General features: G+C 34.4%; 1 protein-coding gene across 1 annotated transcript; it reads left to right on the forward strand.

The window, feature by feature from the left end:
* The first annotated feature begins 15,355 nt into the window (after positions 1 to 15,355).
* LOC145642883 (uncharacterized) lies at positions 15,356 to 17,312 on the forward strand. Its single transcript, XM_081694044.1, has 6 exons — positions 15,356 to 15,671; positions 15,765 to 15,895; positions 15,983 to 16,522; positions 16,611 to 16,965; positions 17,049 to 17,198; positions 17,299 to 17,312. Exons 1-6 carry the CDS (start codon positions 15,356 to 15,358, stop codon positions 17,310 to 17,312), a joined length of 1,506 nt encoding a protein of 501 aa, XP_081550170.1.
* The last annotated feature ends 172 nt before the right edge of the window (positions 17,313 to 17,484 follow it).

Raw genomic sequence — 17,484 nt, forward strand, 5'->3', positions numbered from 1 at the left:
CGGTCGTCTTCTTTTGAGAGTAAAATCTCCCTAAGAAAGTCGTGGTGACCTCGTCCCAAGTTTTCAATGATTTAGGTATCACCTCCTTCTCAAGCCATTCAAGAGCCCTTCCTATCAAGGATAAAGGAAATAGCTTTAGTCTCACAAATTCCTAAGTGACCCCATTTAGCTTGATCGTGTTGCAATATTTTCAAATTCGTTTAAGTGTGCAAGAGGGCTCTCATGTTTTTCTCCACTAAATTGCCTCCTTTCAATAAAATTTATCATTGCGGGCCGTCTTTCGAAATCATTAGCTTGAGTAACGGGGGGAGCAATGCCACTTGAAGCTCTATCAGCTCCTGGAGTTCCCAACTCCTTCAAAGGTCTTTGAGGTGGTGGTTCCGTGTCACCCATTTGATCTTGTTGCTCCTCGAAATTGAACTCCCTAGTTGAGGAAGTAGTTAACGCCCTAGAACCGACTCTCCTTCTCCTTCTATAAGTTTGCTCAATCTCGAGATCGTAAGGCACCAAAATCCTGTTATGAGTTCTTGTAAACACCTAATTTTGTCTCCCTAAAAACCAAACCCAGTGATGAGTACCTTTCACGTCATTTGATTATCTAACGAAGTGAAAGTGTGAAAAGTCTTGTGATGCAGTTGTTTTAATAAAAATAACTCTTCCTTCTGTTTTTGAAAATGTACTCTATTTATTGAAAATGTCTAGTCCAATTTAGTTTGGTCCATAATAAGGGCCCAATAATAGTGTAGTTGGATTGGGCTCGAAAAGAGCTTTCCAATGATATATTATAAGCCTAATTCCGATGAATAATGAGCAAGTTATGGCTAAAATACTGAATTGGGCCTGAAATGGTATTATGGCCCAATGATCTAGTGGAGGGACCATTAGTTAATATTCCTAAAGTTATTTGGATTGATTTTAATTTTCTAGAATAATCTAGAAGGTTGTTTTGAGTTCTAATGAGATTAGGAATAATAATTATATCTTTTATGAAAATAAAGAATTTTATTTGGATTAAAACAAGTGTTTTTAAAGAGATTAAAACTGATTTTCAAAGATAACACTAGTAGAAGAACATAAAAGGCCACCGGTTCAAAACCCCCTTATGCCACTGATTTTAAACCGTTGGGCATTTTGGAGGTGGCAATAGCTTCTTTAAAAGCCACCGGTTCAAAACCGGTGGCAAAAAACTATTATTGCCACCGGTTGGTGGCAATACTCCACCGGTTAACCGGTGGCAATTCTCCCATAAATTTTTTTTTTATTCACTTGAAATACTGAACAATTAAACCAAAAAAAAAAAATCCAACATCAAAATATAAATCGAATATCATATTATCATTCAATATACTTCCTCCGTTTTTATTTTATTGCACCATTAGGACTTTTACACTATTTACTTAATCTTCTTTGAACATCATTTGTTATTTATTCATTCAGAAAAATATAGTCATGTGGGATCTAGTTAGATTCGTCTCGAAATATTCTTTTCAAATATCAATTTTTTAAAATTTTTACAAAAGTATAATTGAAGATATTAATAGCTAAAAAAAAATGCATTGGCAAGCGTGAAATCTCTCATGGTGCAATAAAAAAAGAACGGAGGAATCATATAATCGCAAACTTACAATATATAATCAAAAAACAATTTACAATATAAATCAATATAATTGAAGTGTCGAACAATTACAACATATACATTAAAAAAATTACAATATAAATAAAATTAAAAAAAAAACCATACCTAAATCTTGATTCTTCGATTTAAGATCTAAATCAATATACCTACATCATTTAAAACAAAAAAATAAATTGATTAAAATATACGAAGTATAAGCTGCTAAAAAAAATCAGAACACTGAAACCCAGAAGATCGAATTATACCCGGAAAAAAAAGAATGTACCCATAATTAAAATCGAATTAAACCAAAAAAATCGAATTAAAATCAAATAAAAATCGAATTAAAATCGATTTTAAAACTCAGAAAATTCAATTTAAAAAACCCAGAAAAATTCGATTGAAAACCCAGAAAAATTCGATTTAAAATCAAGAAAAAACCAAAAGAAATCGAATAAAATCGAATTAAAATCGATTTTAAAACTCAGAAAATTCGATTTAAAAAACAAATAAAAATTTGATTTAAAAACCTAGATAAATTCGATTTAAAAACCCAGAAAAACCAACAAGAATCGAATAAAATCGATTAAAATCAAATAAAGATCAAATTAAAATTGATTAAAATCAAATTAAAATCGAATTAAAATCGAACTCAAGTCAAATAAAAATCGATTAAAATCAAACCCTAACCTCGATTAAAGTCAGTGTTGCTCATGCATGTGTTCGTGGTGTTATTGTAGCGGTGGTGGTGTTATTGTTGCGGTGGTGGTCTTGGTGGTGGTGGAAAAATTGGTGGTGGTGGTGGAGATCGAAGGAGATGAGAAAGAGGAGGAGAGGGGAGAGAGGAGAGAGAAAGAGAAGGAGGAGAGGATGAAGGAGAATAGGGGAGAGGGGATCAGAGCTGATCGGGGAGAGATAAGGAGAAGGAGGAGAGGTGGGTGTGAAAACTGATCGAGGAGAGAGAAAGAGAAGGAGGAAAGGTGGGTGTGAAACGGCTGATGATGGGTGAAATGGTAGGGTTTGGGGTATTTAAAGGGCCGGCTTTTTTTTATATTAGAAAGGCACCGGTTTTGAACCGGTGGGAATAATATTTTCCTCACCGGTTCGGTTTGAACCAGTGGAAATAATATCCCCGCCCATTTTCCCCTGTTTTTGCCACCGGTTCTTAAAAACCGGTGGCAATTGAGCGGTGCCTTTTTACCTATTTTTACTAGTGTAGGTACGGATGTTGTTAGTCAAATTTTATTAGATTAGGGATTATGTACGGGTTTTTAGAAAACGCGTGAATCAGCGCAGAACAACAAAGTTGGCGCGTCAAGACAAGCCTGTCGCATAGCGGCAAGGTTGTCGCGTCGTGCTAGACCATGTCGTTCTGCGACAAAGGAAGTTTTATACTTAATAGAATTCAGTCTTTTTGTGATCATTTCTGAGCTATTTTCTTTATAAATAGGGTCGTATTTCCCAGTTTTAATTCATTCACAATCATCAACAATATTATATTCTCTTCTCTCTCTTAAGCTAATAGCTTTTCTTTCTCCTTCTCTCTAAGCCTTCCTTTTTCAAATACAATACCGCATTCACGAGTTCTAGACACACCTAGTCAAGCTCGAGGCTGTCTTCGCCTTAGACGTGAAAGGTTGATAATTTCTAAGGGTTTGGTCCCAAATCTCTATTTCAATTATTTAAATTAATTGTTTGATTTAATATTTTCCTTGAAGTTACTAACGTGTGTATTTTGTTATTAGAAAGAGATACGAGGCATCAAAGTAAGTAATTAGATATCTTTTTAATTACTCTTTTGATATAGAAATCATGTTTCTCATGTTTATATTATTCCTAGTATCATGTTAGGGCTAAAGCTTTGATTTTAATATTTAGTGACATGCTAGGATTTGTTATTAATCTTCTTAGTATCATGCCTAGGATCTTGCTAATAATATTATTATGCTTTGATATTGAGATTATTATTATGATGATGATGATTTGTAGTATTAATATTATATTGTTGCTTGATATATTATTGTTATTGCTTGATCATGCCCTCTCTTGCAGGATTAAAGGGAATTTGTACTTGTAATCACGCTCAATAAGATAATTAATAATCTTGTTTAGGCTAATATGGTTATAATTCAAGTGATTGCCAATAATAGATTTGTTTGTGCATTAATATTCAACCAACATAGATTAAATAGGTTTAGGATTAATATATTGATTGTATGTTAGTCAGAAAGCGCACATGAATATGAGAAGAATAAAGTAGAGGCCTATATTTAGGGCAGGTTCAATCTCTTTTAGGTTGGATTTGTACCTTCATCCCCGAATATCCAGTCATGCTTCCAGACCACAATGGAGTCAGTGATCTCATGGATCATGAAGGGGTGTAACCTTCACCCTGTGAACGGTCTACAAGTTCCTAAAACGTGTTGGCGACTCTTTTGCTCTAGTTTCCTTCCCTATGTACAACCTTTCACCGCAACTACTTGTCAAGTTGAGTATTTAATCTTTGGAGTGCTTAAATCCATATTCAATCCCAATACATTTCATAAACCAACCCAATTCCTAGCCCATTTCCCCAAACCATAACTTATTTTCCTCTTTTCGTGCCTTTAAACCTAAAATAATTAATTTCGATCGTGTCCCTTAAAATCATTCATTTCGTGTCCTTTTCATAAAAATGTTTATACCAGTTTATTTGGTCCATAATCTGGGTCCAATGATTAAATAGTTGGATGGGGCTTGAAAAGATCTTTTCAACGATATATTATAAGCCCAATCCGAGTTTTAACGAATAAGTTATGGACAAAATACTAAATTGAGCCCTAAACCGAACCTATGCCCACCTTACCTACGACCCAATGATCATGTGGAGGGTCCAAAAGATTGAATCCCATTCCTAAAACAATTAGGATTAATTAGAAGCTTCTACAAGTTTCTAAAAGATATTAATTATCCTTTATGAAAAGATAAGATTAAAGAGTTTTAAATTGAATAAAACTCCTGTTATTGAAAGTCCTAATTCTATTCGAATTGAAAGACGTTCAAAGATAGTCAGATATGATTTTCTTGTTTCATATTTTTTATCCAAATGTTATATGGTTGGATAGCCCTTGAAATTATCTTTCCAATGATATATTATCATATTAATTCCGAGTTATAACAAAAAAGATATAAAAGAAATATCAAATTAAACTCTATCCAAAACTGATACCATCCCACTATTTCGGCCATATATTTTATTCTATAAAGTATTTTAATCTGATTTTAATTGTCTTAGAAAGTAGACTTCAATAGATTTCCAACGACATATTATTTATCTTATTCCAATTTCTGGATCAAAAGATATGATAAAAACAAAACCCACAAAAAAAACTGCCTATCGCAAGAGTTTTATTCCGATTCGAATTCAGATTTCATCTTAATTCTTCGACCCTTCTTTTTTCTTTATAAATAGAGGTCGTATCGCCCCTTTTTCAATCATCAACAAGCTTGATCACAAAATCATTATCTACAACCTCTTTAGCCTAAAAGCTAACCTCCCTATTCTTCCATAATACTTCCCTTAAGCACTCTAAGGAGTCCATACAATACCCGAAGTTCTATACCTAAACCAAGGCGTGAAAGGTATAATTAATTGAGGGTTTATACCAAATCAACTCTACTTTTTAATTTAATTGTTTCAATTTAATTTATATTTTTATTGAAGTTACTAACAATTTATTCATGATGTAGCAATTTAAAAGAGCACGCAAAATGTGAGTAATTAATGATTTTAATTACTTATTTTATTTTTATATTGCTAGTATCATGATTTGGTTAATTTATATTTGATTTGACTAACGTTATTATGGTTGAATTGCTTCCAATATTAATGTTTATTCTGTTGTTATTGATCACCATATTACATGTTTAAAGGGAATATGTAATTGAAAATCACGACTAATAAGATAATTTGGACGACCGGTTTAGGTTCCTTTAATCTTGTTATTAATCAAAGTGATCAAGATGTTTTAGAAATATATGTGTTGCATTAATATTAAACCAATTTAGCCTAATGTTAGTTTGGAGCAAATTGAATCTTTGTTTGCATGCCTTTGAGATCGCAGGAATCACTTTTCACTATAAGAATCGAGTAAAGGCCAATACGGGCGAATGCGACTCCATGACTCACTTCGTACCATCATCCCCGATCCTCCTTTCGTGGTTCTGAACCATATGGAGTTAGTAATCTCATGGATTATGAATGAGGTGTAACTTTCACTGGTCAATCGTTATTGCCTATTGTTGTCCCGTTATCGTAGTTGCCTTAAACGATCCGTGAACGGCTTACAAGTTCCTTAAAAACTTGTTGGCGGCTCCCTACTTTGCTTTGTCCCTAATCGTATATGTTAATTCCCACTTACTATGAGTGCCAAGCATATTCACAACATGCTTAAGTACGTGCACTTCGAACAATGCCTACAGGGATTCTTGAAATATTCCCTACAGTTTTGCACATACATTCTCAACAATCGCAGTTAGTAACAAAGGCCACAAGTGTAGCCAAAACAAAACACACTCTTTTTGAATTTTGTTGTTTTATGGTGAACTAGACTCAAGTAATCAATTAGCAATCAACAACACCGTTCCCCGGCAACAGTGCCATTTTGATGGGCGTTAGAACGGTCTCACATTCCACATTCAATCAATCACACTTATAAACAAACATCCTACAAACCAAGCATAATGATAAGTAAGAGTTCGGTCCACAAGGAACGGGATATGGTTGCTAATAAGGATCTTAACACTTAAGTTAATTCAAAGTCTTTGGTGATTTGGGGTTCGTCAAGTAGACAAATAAACTATGATTCTAATTAAATGGATTAAAGACACTAGGGAATGGGATCCACTCAACCAAGGCAATTAGGTAAATAGGGAGTAAAATAGACAAGATATAGCAAGGACTATATGTAAGATCAACCTCATGCAATTAGGAAATAACTCACACTTATCAATAACCATAGTATTTTTTGACAATAAGTGGTCTAATACACTTATCAATAACCATAGTATTTTTTTTCCTAAGTATATTATGAAATGTATCGTGAAATACTTGTTGGTTGGAAAACAAAGCGAAAAAGTTTTAAAATTATATATTAAACACTACGGGTAACAATATTAGTCCCTATTTTTTTTTCTTCATATTATTAGATTTAAGGTTGTGTGTATTAAAAAGATAAAAAGTGGATTATAACATAAATAATTATTATGTATTTAATACAATTTGAGATAGTGGAAAATATTTGGTATTTGCATGTTGCTTGAATCTCCTTAGTAACAAGTATTTCACGATACATTTCATAATATACTTAGCTCTGAACCCTCTATCGGAATAATACACTTGTTCGAAGGACACCATTCCTATCACTCCACACACTCTAATTCGTCATCCTCTTGTTATGAATCTTCATATGTGAGAGTGTCAAACAAAGTGTGCTCATGTGGAATGAAATTTGCAATTAGGAGTTCTGATTCGACAAAAGAAATCCTCATGAGGAAAACCTTTTTACTTCATTGTTGAGAATGCCTCTAAAATACTACTTAAACTCCAAATCATATTAAAGCACTTGTTTAATCATTTCTAAATCAATGTACAACCTTATTTAAAAGATTGTATATGCATGGATAATGGCTAGTAGAAAGCTAAAACCTTATTTTCAAAACCCATATCCTATTTAGGCGTTTACTAGTTAGCCAATGAAATGAAAAAAACACTGAAGTACAATAAAAGAACATTCATATATTAACCTCTCTCTCACTTCTTCCGATTTCCTAACTCTCGTGACAATAGCTAGCAGTAAGAACAAATAGAAATGGAGGTAGTACTATGTTGTAAATTAATCACAATGATAAGTTAATATTGTACTATTATTTTTGGGCTATTTGGAATGTGTTTAATATAGAATTTCAACATATAGTTCGTGTTTCTGTATGTTTTAACCAAGTTGGACTCGATTTCTTCTATTCTGGTTGTTTGGTTGTTATGTTGTGATTTCAGGATGAAATAGAGCATTTGGAGTGATGAATCTGATGATGAATATGCTATGACATTTTGAGATGGATTGGTGAACTTCATAAGATGATTTAAAAGTCATAAGAAGTCATATGTTGGAGTGAAGATGATGACAATACTGCATGGTCATGTACCTCGAACTACACGATCATGTGATATCTTCCAAGTACGATTGTTTGCTACATGATCATGTACCATGTGCTCCACAGTCGTGTGATGACATCTCCATATGAACGCAACCTAGCTACACGGTCATGTACCCCTTAGCTACACGACTGTGCACATACATGATGGAATATGGAATCGAGTAGAGACTAGCTAGCTACACAATCGTGCACCCATCAGCACACGGCCGTGTACGTGTGCGCAGAAGATATAATTATTTTTGTTATTTAAGGTTTATTTTTAGGAAAGTATAAATAGTAGTTTTAACCCTATTTTAAAACATCTAATTTTTATTATAGCCTTTTCTATTCTACGTTGTTTTGTGAGAGACACATAGAACTCCATTGAAGCATTCATCTTAATTCAATTTCAAGTATTTCTCTTTCATCCTTAATCTCTTTAATTTTCAATTGTTATAATGTTTTCTTTAATTATTTGTCTTGTTATATATATTATTTCTATTATCATGTGTGAGTAGTTTCATAATCTAGGATTAGGTTGAACCCTAATATGGATTGATGTGTTGTTTGATTCCCTATTTCCAATTTAATTAATTTATAATTCCTCTTTGTTAGGGTTGGTTATATTCTCAGTGATTAACTAGAAATAGTGTTATTGAATGTAGTTAGGTTTACAACGAAAGTTGATTCTTAATTGATTTTAGAACCCTAATTAAAAGTAAGAGCTTTTATGCATGAAAATAGCTAATTGTTCTTGCTAGGACTTATAGGATGTCGTTCTCAATGTCTTTAATACTACCTCCGTTACAGGTTATGTGCAACGATTTGACATAAAGCAGAGAGGAAAAATGTCTAATCGTTGCACATAACCTGGAACGGAGGTAGTATGTATGATTCCATGAAAATAGGTATGATTGCATGTTAGGGAAGCTATTAGTTCATCGAAAGAAACTCTTAGTATAGTTTCAGGGAGCATCCGTCATGCGGAATATTTATTGATTTGATTGAGGGAAAGGGATCGTTCTATTGCATTGATTCATATTAGTGGGGATACTTAATCTTAGATGTCTTTTAGTTATTGATTAATTCTATATTATTTACATTGCTTAATAGTTAATATTTGTTTTAGTTTAGATTTCTCTATATTGATTGGTTACTTGCTTAGTATTAATTTGAGTCTGTTTAATAAAATAGTCCTTAGTCTCTTGGGATTCGACCCCTACTTGCTCAACTACATAGTAGAGTTAGTTTGGTTATTTTTTTTAGGTACACGACACACCTATCACACAATTTATTCCATATATTCAAAAGGTTTTTATTGCTTATTGTAGGTTTTTGTGTTATACGTGAGCGTTAAAACAAAGTAATAAAGTAAAATATATTTTAATAGGTAGACAAGTGTGTATCATTGAGGCCTTGTTTGGTAAAGAGATTGTTGGATAACTTTTAGCTTATTGTGCCATATGAGAGTTTTGACTATTTAAAAAAGCTAATTTGGGTGTTTGGTAAATATCTTATTAAAAGAGTTTTTTTAGTGTGTTTTATAAAAGGTTCATTATAAGAGATTTTTTAAATGAGCTTATTGAACAATTAGTTTTATGGGCTATTAAATACACTAAAATAATTAACAATAATCAACTATTTACTAAATACTTTTTGGTTTCAAAAAAAAAATACTTTCACACAATTATTTATTTACAACCAAGCTAGTCAAACGACTGAAACCAATTAATATAGCCACCTAGTCAACTCAGCTAATACAACGTGCAATATCAATTACTCCGTAGCTATTACTCCATAACTAATTACTCCATAACTAATTACTCCCTCTGTCCCATAATACTTAACACAGTTACCATTTTCGTCCTTTCCAAAATATTTACCATGTTATTAAATATGGAATTAGACCACTAATAAAAAAAATACTTTCTTATACTCTCTTTGGGACTACAAACCCCTTAAATCCAATTAAATCCTACGAAGTACATATTCTCTCTCCTCATTACCTCCACCTCCCTCACCTTTTGTTTTCTTACTATACAAAAATACAAAAGAGAATTCCATATATAATAAACAAATGTTTTAAATGGACCAACTTATATTTTTCTTAAACTACGTATCCACCCCAACGTCTCAAATATTATGGGATGGAGGATGTACCAAATAGGAACTGAGTATATCTTGGAGTGATTCTACTTTTTTTTTTTATTTTGGAAAATTTGTAAATAATAATCTCCTGCTCCATTTTCTTTTAATAATCCCACCTTTGGATTATTCTGGAATAATATCAACCTTGGAGGCTGTTTACTTTCTTCAATCCCAAACCGGTTAACAAACGTCAATGAACTGCTATCACAAGTTACATGACATGTGTCACATTGTGATTGGTCCAAAAAAGAAAAAAAAAACTTCAAAAAAAAAAATGAAACCCCACCAGCCCATCCACCACCGCCCATCGAATTACCAAACCCCAGCCGCCCCAATCTCCCTTAACCCATCGGAAAACTTACTGCAATGCCCTTTACCCCACCGGCGAACCCACCCCAACCCTCCCGTCGGCTAACCGCCACCTCTTCCCTTCCCGTCAACCCCCTCTCTCCTCGAAACAACCATTAAAAACCTCCCTCGCGGCTCCAAAAGCCCACAAAACTCTTCCCCCCATCCAAGAAACACATGTCCCAGCTGATTCGAGGGTGTGGGGAGGGGTTCTGTGGGCTTTTGGAGCGGTGGGGGAGATTTAAGTTCTTGTATCAAGGAGAGAGAGAGGGGGTTTACGGGGATGGGCATGGTGATTCAAGGGGAAGGAGGGGGAGGGGCGAGGGGACAGGAGGAGTGGTGGAAAGGTGGGGGGAGGATGTAATCCCCCGTATTTTTAAATATATTAGTAATGAAATTATATTTTATTCATAATATTTATTTGTATTTTTTTCGGATTTAATTTCAAAAGTTTCAAATTATTTTTGGGTTTGATGAACGATTTTATTACAAAGAACTTTTTATGAACCTTTCTTCACTAATTTATATCCAGCAAACAAACCAAACCCACTTTCTTTTCTTAATTGGCCCATTAATTTTATGAGGCCCAATCTTAAAACTAACCCTACACCACTCTCTCTCCTATAAATACCCCATACATCCCCAAAATTTCCCACACAAAAAGGTTAGTCTTATTTTCATCCTCCTTTGTTTCATTATTTTGCTTAATGTTATTTTAATTGTTTTGGGTTTTGATTTTAGTATAAAGATTATATTTTTAGTATTAAATTATATTTTAATGGTATAAAGATTATAAATTTCAGATTATATTTATGTTATAAATTTCATATTTTATGAATTATAAACCTAGGGTTTCAATTTATTGAAAATCATGATTTTAGGGTTTTTATGAACAATTGATTTAGGGCTTTTATAGTAATGATGTTTTGAAATTTTGGTGATTATATTACTAATTAGTTTCCAGATTATTTTGAACACGTAAATTCGTATTTTAATGTTTAGATTTCGGTTCGTTAATATTAATCCCGTTTTAATCCCGATCAGGTTCTGAACTCATCCGATTTTGACAAAAAGTAGTGTTTTCCATGTGGAAACGATGTTTTAAGAAAGACTCACTACCTTTGGTAGTGAGCACCACCCTCTCGTGGCCAAATTCTGCCTCTAAATATGATTTTCGGGCAGTTTTTCATTTTTAACGAAGTTTTTTATTTTTAAAATTTTATCCTTGAGTTTGATTAATAAAATTAATTATTTTTTTAAAGTTAATTAAGCATATAAATATATGTTTTATTTATTTTAATAAGTTTTTCATCATATTATATTGTTGGAAATTACTTGGGATAGTAATATTAATTGTTGGTTGTTTTCTAGGAAGTGATTATTCCCTAGGAGAATTTTAAGTGATTAAAAGTGGCTCAAAAGGATTGTTTGTATGAGGTACGTACATGTCTACTTCGTTATAAGTAGTATCATGTTTAGGTACCAAAAGGAAAGAACTTAGTTTCATGATTAGGAAACACTTGGATGGAAATTGTTTGGTTACACATTGATTTAATTCATGTGCTTATGTTTATGAAACATGTTTTGGTGAATTGATTATGTTTGTATGGAATTATGGATGCAAACATGTTGAATTATATTGGATAAAATGTTTGTATGGAATGTTGATACAAGCATAATTTTATTGGATTGGTTTGTTAACCACATTTGGTTTATTAAAGGATTGGAATTGAATGGTTTAAGTGGAATGAATTTATTAATTATTCCACAAGGTTATTATTATTTATTTATTACTCAATCATAACTTGTTAGTATGTTGAGTAAAGGTGGATTAAGCCGAAATGGCTAGGTGAGTTGACTATGTTCAACAATTTTGGATAATTTGGAAGTTTAATGGAATTAAAGGTCAATTTGTGATGTGATCACCATTGTCCTAAATAAGATTAAAAATGAATTGATGTATGATTGTTATGTATGGTCTTCTTGAATGAGTCGGCTATTAATTAAAATTGTAATCACGTAAAGTGAAACATGGATGAGCAATAAAACTCTGGAAAGCGTGCACTTCTAGAGTATTGACAATTATGGGTTGGGGTACACGGTGGTAGCCCGTGGCTTTTCGAGGCTTGTTTGATCAACATGTCCTCTTCTCTTTTGGTATTTACATTTTATTTTATAATGAAAGTTAGATGGGATCCTAGACTAACTTTGTGAGAATGGAGTCGCGCCCATTCTTGCATCGCGCTAAACTTTTATTTCAAATGGTCATTTGGGACCTGGATTGGACAACCTGGTCTATTGCTTACTCCAAACTAAATTAAATTTATTAAATTGAATATGATGAGTCAAGTGTTTGGAATTGGTTAGTAAGTATGTTGAGTCAATTGAATTGTCTAAGTGTGGAGACTTGATTAATGAATTCGTGTTGTATGTTTAATTACTTTAATTAATTGAGCATGCTAGGTTTGGTACGTTGTAGCTTGTATGTACTCAGCTTTGCTGATTGCGTGCTTTTGTGTGTGTTTTCTTTTGGTCATGGCCTTCGCCTTTCAATGACCCTGTGATGATCCAATTATTACACTTGTATTATTGGGGAGCAGTATGCACAGGTTAGCTTGATGATGTGAAGTTAAGGGATTTGACAAACGCATTGTCAAGGGATTGGTGTGATTGAGAGTATTCGATTCTTGTGTTGAACTTATTTATGCTTTGCAATTTCATTTATGTTTTGGATTTTTAATATTGGTTTGGTTTTAAATAAGGGCCTTATATGGTTCCAATTTGTAAGCTTTGACTTATTCGTTTTCTAAATTGTGTTATTTTAAATACTTAAGTTTGTTTTTCCGCTGCGATACTTTGATAAAGCCTTAACGTTTTAATACGTGGCGGTAACATGTCAATGGTTCTCCACTATTTTATTTAAAGTAAGTGGTTTGAAAAAGGGAGAATTATTGGGGTGTTACAGAGGAGGGGTGTTGTTTTCCGCCGCGGGAGGGGATTAGGGATGCTAGGGTTCCGATGGGCGGTGGAGGCTTGGTGGTCAAGGAAAGGGGTGGGGCTGGGATTTCTGAAATTTTTTATTTTTATTTTTATAATTTATTTTTTTGGCTAATTAGATCTCAACATGTGGCATTTATGAAGAAAAAAAAAATAACCTTTTCAACCTATAACCGGTAAAAGGGATTGAAGAAATTATTTCAGAATAATTCAAATTTGAGATTATTAAATAAAAATGGAGCAAAGTTAGGATTATTATTTACAATTTTTTTTTTTTTGTTATTTTTAATTTTTTTTGGGATATTCCCATTGGTACCACTAAGGTTTTGACTTTTCCCAGCGGCACCACAATTTTTTTTTGACTTCCTTGTGGTACACCCCAGTTTATGACTTGTTAACTGACGTGATTAGTCTGTTAATCATTCGTTAATAACTTAGTAATTCTAGGTTAAAAGCTGAGATTAGGTTAATAAAGCAGGAAAAGACTAAAATGCCCCCTTTTAATCCTTCCCTCCATCACCCATAATTAAACCCCTTCCCCTTCCATTTATGTCGATTTGACACTAAACAAACTCTTTTTTCAAATTTCATCTCTCTCTCCTCTGCTCTCTGCTGAATTCACGACAAAGTCCAAGGGTTTTGCAAGGGAATTTTGCTGATCTTTTTGGTCTACAAAACCATTAGAGGATAATCTTGCATAATTCAGGTACTTTAGCACTACTACTGTTCATTTTTGCATGATTTGGTGCAGTTGTGATGTTCTGTTTTTCTTTGCGATTTTAGGTTAAATTCATGATGTAAATGTTGTATATTTGTGCGATTTTAGGGTTTTTTCTAGGTATATTAGGTGCGTGATTATGTGTGTTCAATTATTTATGTAGAGTATGTATTTAATTTGGATGAAATGACATGATCCTGTTTCATTGATTGTATGTTACTTGAATTGGAATTTATTTCCTTATTTGATTGATTGTTGGATACCTGAATTGGGATTTATGTGCATGTTATAGTTAATTGGATACCTGATTTGGAATTTATTTGCATGTTGTGGATTGTTGGATATGATTTTGAATTTATTAGCATGTTGTAAGTGTGTATACTGTTTACCTTCTTTTGCAGAATGGGTGATGTTGTGTTAAGGTTTCATTACTTTGATAAGCATGTTGATCTTGCTGTTGACTTAGATAGATGTAATTTGCTTGATTTGGTTATGGATTTTGAGGACACTGTTGCAGTAGACTCTGAGTTTCCTATAATCAACCCATCATTTGGTTATGGTTTCAATGAAAAGAATCACCCTTTACTAGATGATGCTGATCTTTTTAAGATGATTCACACCCTAAGTGAGTGTGAGATTTATCACATTTGGGTAGGTTTTGCTAAGAAACCAAGTGCCTAGAATAGAATGACCAATAGGCTAAGGAATAAGTCCAAATCTGCACAACCATTTGCTGCACCTTCCCAATCTGAACCACCCCAAATTGATCAACCTTCTCATACTGCACCCTCAAATGAACAACCCCCTCAAATTGAAGCACCCCTTTCTGACCCTTCCCAAACTGAACCTCCCCTTTCTATTGATGAGATCAGCCTTAATAATGAGTCCTCTCCACCTAGGTATACTGAGGGTTATGAGTCACCCCAAGATGAAACAAATCAATCTGCTGCTGAGTATACCAAGGGTGGAAAAGAGTTTGAGAAAAGTATGGAGAAGATAGATAAGTCTAGGAAGGTTAAGGGTGCAGGAAAGGGTAAGAAGAAAGCTACAACTAAAACAGCCCCAATGCAACCACCATCTCCCAAGTCTCCAAACACAGTCTTCAAGGGTTTACCACTTAGAAGGAGTCCTAGATTTTCACCTTTGGCAGTGACTGACACACCTAATGCTTCTGTTGCTGACCCATTGACAAATGCTTCACAAACAACTGTGTTTATGAAAAAGGTTCCTAGATCAACAGTTATAAGAAAGGGGTTAGTGAAAGGATCAACTGTGACTGAGAAAAGGATGCTAGGTGTTGGTGACAGAGTGAGTCAGCTGCAAGCTAAGGATCAGCTTCTAGGGTTAATGTAAATATGAATGAGGGCAGTAGTGCTGGGGAGAATGTGGGTGAGGTGCAAGGCAGAACTGGTTCTAGAGTTAGAAGAAAGATGACTTTTGTTGTAGACAGCTCTGAGTCTGTAGAGACACAACCTAATCCTGGTTTCAATCTTGGTGAAGAAGATGAGGATTCTGATGGAGATATTGCACCAAAGGGTTCTATTCCAGCAGATGAGCTAGCACAAGTAACTAGGATTCCAAAAGTGAAGGACAGTTGGAAACCATCAAAATGGTTTGATTTTTTTGATGATGAAGATGATGAGGATTATTTTCAGAGATTGTACAAGAATGGTGAGATGTAGGAGGATGCTGACTTTGGTAAAATAACACTCAGACCTTGGATGATTTTTACTGACAAGGCTCACTTCAAGGACACTCTGAAAGATTTTGTTGTTCAGGAAAGGTTTGCCATCAATGTAGAGTATGCTGACAATAAGAGATACAGTGCAGTTTGCCAATCTGAATGTTGTGATTGGAGATTGCATGCCAGCAGACTGGCAGATGGCAGAACATGGGCAATCAAGAAAATATGGCCCAATATACACACTTGCAGGGGCTAAAAGACTTACAACCCTATCTGCAATGTGAAATGGGCATCTCAGAAAGTCATGGAAGACATGAGGGCTAACCCAGACATTCCTGGGAAAGCACTCAATGAACTCCTTTTTCAGAGATATGGCATCTACATGAGGCAGTCAACCTTGTATAGGTTAAAGAGCTATGTTATTGAGCAGTTGTTTGGAGGGCATGATGAGTCATATAGACTACTGCCAATGTATGCTAAGATGTGCATAGAAACAAACCCAGAGTCCAAGGCTTTTTGTGCATGGAATGAAACAGAGTCTATCCCTAAACAGCTTCAATTTTCAAGCATTTTTATATCATTCACTGGACAATGGAAAGGTCTTTTAAGGGGTGTTAGACCTTTAATTGGTGTAGATGGAACCCACCTCAAAGGTAACTATGGGGGGGTATTGCTCTCTGCTGTGGGAATAGATGGAAATAATGAGATCTTCCTCATAGCATATGCTGTAGTTGGCCAAGAAGACAAGCAGTCATGGACCTACTTCTTTTGGCATTTGCTGAACATTGTAAAAGATTCATCAAGAGAGCATTGGACAATTATTTCTGATAGGCAAAAGGCAAGTGTTTGTTGCTTTTTTCAAATTGTCATTCTCTTTTTTTTGATATGCAAACATACAAATGCTCATGCTGTAATCATTGTTTCAGGGAGTTGAACTTGCACTAGAACAAGTATGGCCAAAAGCTGACAGGAGGTTCTGCTGTAGGCATCTAAGTAGAAACTACAAGAAGCTATTTCCAGGCCCTATGATGTATGTTCTATTCTGGAGAGCATGCAATGCTTCTTCAGCTTTCACATTCAGGAAAGCTATGGAGAAGTTGCAGAAAGCAGGAGGAGATGATGTCATGACTTGGTTTGCAGAATTGGGAGAGAAGTCTAAGTGGAGTAAGCATGCATTTGACCCAAATGTTTGCAATGACTCCAATACATCCAATTTTGTAGAGAGCTTCAACTCTACTCTAGGGGTGAATAGGTGTAGGCCTATTTTGACTTTGCTAGAAGGTATTAACCCACCTCTTACTGTGTTAACATTGTCATTTTATTCTGATTTGGTTTGTTTTTCTAAGTAAGATAATGTTGTGCAGGAATAAGGAGGGTATGTATGGTGAGAATTGCAACACGAATGGAGAATGCAAGGTCTTGGAATGATGAAGACATAACTCCAAAAATTGTGAAGCTAGTGAAAGAAATAGGAAAAGCTAGCTCAAAATGCAGAGTATTCAAGTCCAGCCCAGGTGAATATGAAATTCATGAGGGAAGATCACAATTTCCTCTCAGCTTAAACAACAAAGTTTGTTCTTGTGGGGCATGGCAACTGACAGGTGTGCCTTGTAGGCATGCCACACTAGTAGAAAAATACAATAAGGCACCCCCATAAAGGCACTGGTTCAGGCCAAACCGGCCCAAAATTGGGTGCAATTTTACACAAATAGAAAAGGCACCGGTTCAGCCCAAACCGGTGCCAAAAATAAAAAGGAACCGGTGCCTTTACGAACCGGTTCATTTAAATATTAAAAAAAA

Source organism: Chenopodium album, chromosome 8 (assembly GCF_948465745.1).
Source record: "Chenopodium album chromosome 8, dcCheAlbu1.1, whole genome shotgun sequence".
Classification (NCBI taxonomy): Eukaryota; Viridiplantae; Streptophyta; class Magnoliopsida; order Caryophyllales; family Amaranthaceae; genus Chenopodium; species Chenopodium album.

Coding starts and splice junctions, on each gene's coding strand:
- LOC145642883 (XM_081694044.1), top strand. CDS start 15,356: ATGAATGAGGGCAGTAGTGCTGGGGAGAATGTGGGTGAGGTGCAAGGC. Junction 16,523..16,610: donor TTATTTCTGATAGGCAAAAG/GCAAGTGTTTGT, acceptor TCATTGTTTCAG/GGAGTTGAACTTGCACTAGA. Junction 16,966..17,048: donor TATTTTGACTTTGCTAGAAG/GTATTAACCCAC, acceptor AATGTTGTGCAG/GAATAAGGAGGGTATGTATG.